Genomic DNA, 2,533 nt, shown 5'->3' on the forward strand with positions numbered 1-2,533 from the left:
CAAGACAGGTCACTTTGTAAAGACTAATGGTCAGTTTTATATTATTGAATACGGTAACGTGAGTGCACATGTGCCGTGTCATTGTAACTTCTGTATTGTTAGCCTAGCATGGCTAAAAGGTCAATATAATAAAAATATATATATAAATGTATAATGTTATGAGATTTAAGCTATTTAGTATAAACATTTATGTTTTTGTGTTATAATTTATAGTCATTCTAGAACTAAAGAGGCATAATTTATATTTATTTTCTAATTTTTTAACGTGGTTACGTGATTGGTCAAATCGACCAAACCTATACAGATTTTTTACTGAAAATATCAGATAAAATATAAAGTTTTTTCTTTAGAAACATTTGATAATTATAAATATAAAATTCACTTGTGAAATCAAAAATCACAACAATCTTTGCTTCCTTGATGTTCAGGGTTGAAAATGAAACAATGAATTTAGCACCTCCATTTATAGAAAGAAAACTGTTGCTGGTTTGTACACATGCTTAGAAAAGTTTGTGCCAAAATCATTCAAACTAAATTTAGTCTTGATTCTTCTTCTTCACAGGGCCTACACAATCTGCTTGGATTATATCTTTATTCATAAGAAATATCATTCCTTCAAAACTCCTTGAAAAAAAGATGGGTATCCTTCACCTTTACTTGAAAACTTAATACATAATTTTTTATTAAAAAATAACTCCTCCAATTAATATTCAGTCATGTTCCAAATCCCCTCTAACACTTGTTATTCCTTACCTTGGAAAACAGGCTTATTGTTAAAACCCAACTGAACAAGCTACTCAGGTCTTTCTACACCCCCAGATTAAACTCTGTATTGTCTTCAAATCATCACTTCATATCAGTATTTTTTCTTAAATCTAGACATTTTACCTTCACTCTTACATATAGTAGTTGTAAAGCCACCTACATAAACAAAACTTCTTAAACAATTTTATTTATAACACAAAAATTTAACAGTAGATGTTTCTTAACTTGCCTTTAACAATCAAGATTTCTCAGACTAGTTTTAATTTATATTTAGCACACATAATATACATATCTACACACACACAAACATGCATATATGTTGTTTGTTTTTAATTCTTCTTTTTCCAGTTCAGCTTTTAACAGAGGAATACTCTACCATGTCACCTGGTGCTCTTGAGGCTCAAGGTTTAATAATACAGTCAGAATACCAAAAGTATCTTGGTATGTCCAGCTCTCCTGAAATGCAGAAAAGACTGACAGGTAAATAATGTACATTTTGTACTTTAAGCAAATGGTCAAAATATTCTTCAATTTTATTCAGTATTAAACACTCTTATGTGTTCTATTAATTTTGTCAGTTGAGTTTTTAAAGTTAGTTTAATATTTGATGCTTATTTAAAAATATACAGTATATAAAGTATGTTGTTAAACAAATTAAATTATTTTATCTGCCTGTGGTTCAGTTGTTTTTTGAAGTGTTCAGTCCACTAGGCACAAAAGTTAATGTTTATTTGGAGATCAGTTTTTGTTGTAATAAAAAATCAAGATTGTTTGTTGCTTTTTCAAGCAGTTATAGTTGTATGTATCATAATAAGATTAATGATACAAGTTTGCAGTTTTATTTGTTATTTCAGGCTTTATTGCAAAAATGAAAGACACAGCAGAGAATGCTGCTCAGAAAATACAAGCAAAAGCAGAAAGTGTTGGATTTAAAGCAGTCTCAGGGGAAGTCACTATTGGACAAAAGGCCAGTGGCAACTATAAAAAATTGCAGAAATTACAGTTGTAATAGCTACAGTGATTGTTAATGGATAAAAACTGGTATGAAAAATTAAAAACTGTAAATAAAATTTGAAATATACATTACTTATTTCGAGAATCAACTAATGGTTAGTAGCCAGGAGTTCCAAAAGTGCTGCTGCAGCGTATCACATAAGTAGGTTTGCTTGTTAAAACAAATATTTACAATGACTAAAAAATTTGAAAACTGAATGTTAATAGTATCAACTGTTGTATCATTAATAGTCAAGTCAGTTATTGTTGCATACTTTTAAAAAGAACACATTGCATCCGTATATCAAATATATTTTGAAAACATGTATACTTTATCAACAGGTTGTACATGATGACAAAGCTGGTCATAATGTAGCAAATAAGCCTTACCAATTGGCAATGGCAGAAACCAATTTAACAATGGAAATTGCTCAAGTATTGCTGTCTGTGCTTCATGCTTGGGGACTTGATGCTGACCTTGACCGTGTGTGTGAGAGCAAACTGGGTCTATTGCGTCCTATGAGGCCAGTTTGTTTTGGAGTTCTTTCTCGTAGTGGGCATATGGCATTGCTTTTACCAACTTATATGCACAAGACAGATGTTCCTTCTATAAAAGAGGAAATTACCAGGTATGGTTTATTTTCAGATGGCACTAATTTGTAATGTTTTAACAATAATTTGGTAAACAAAATACGTGTGACATAAATAATTTTTTTTTAGAAAATAATAAAATTAATATTATTACAAAAAAATTATAATCTAAACTTACAAATTA

At 29.8% G+C, this 2,533-nt stretch overlaps 1 protein-coding gene across 2 annotated transcripts in view; it reads left to right on the forward strand.

Annotated features, from left to right (window-relative positions):
- Positions 1 to 2,533, forward strand: part of LOC106460777 (WD repeat-containing protein 7-like) — a 211,384-nt gene that overhangs the window by 131,047 nt on the left and 77,804 nt on the right. For both annotated transcript variants that reach the window (XM_022387558.1, XM_013920513.2), the window contains 3 exons: positions 1,114 to 1,245; positions 1,620 to 1,732; positions 2,101 to 2,387. In XM_022387558.1, the coding sequence (XP_022243266.1) occupies positions 1,114 to 1,245; positions 1,620 to 1,732; positions 2,101 to 2,387 (532 nt within the window). The remainder of the gene's footprint in view (positions 1 to 1,113; positions 1,246 to 1,619; positions 1,733 to 2,100; positions 2,388 to 2,533) is intronic.

This window comes from Limulus polyphemus, unplaced genomic scaffold (genome assembly GCF_000517525.1).
Source record: "Limulus polyphemus unplaced genomic scaffold, Limulus_polyphemus-2.1.2 Scaffold834, whole genome shotgun sequence".
NCBI lineage: Eukaryota > Metazoa > Arthropoda > Merostomata > Xiphosura > Limulidae > Limulus > Limulus polyphemus.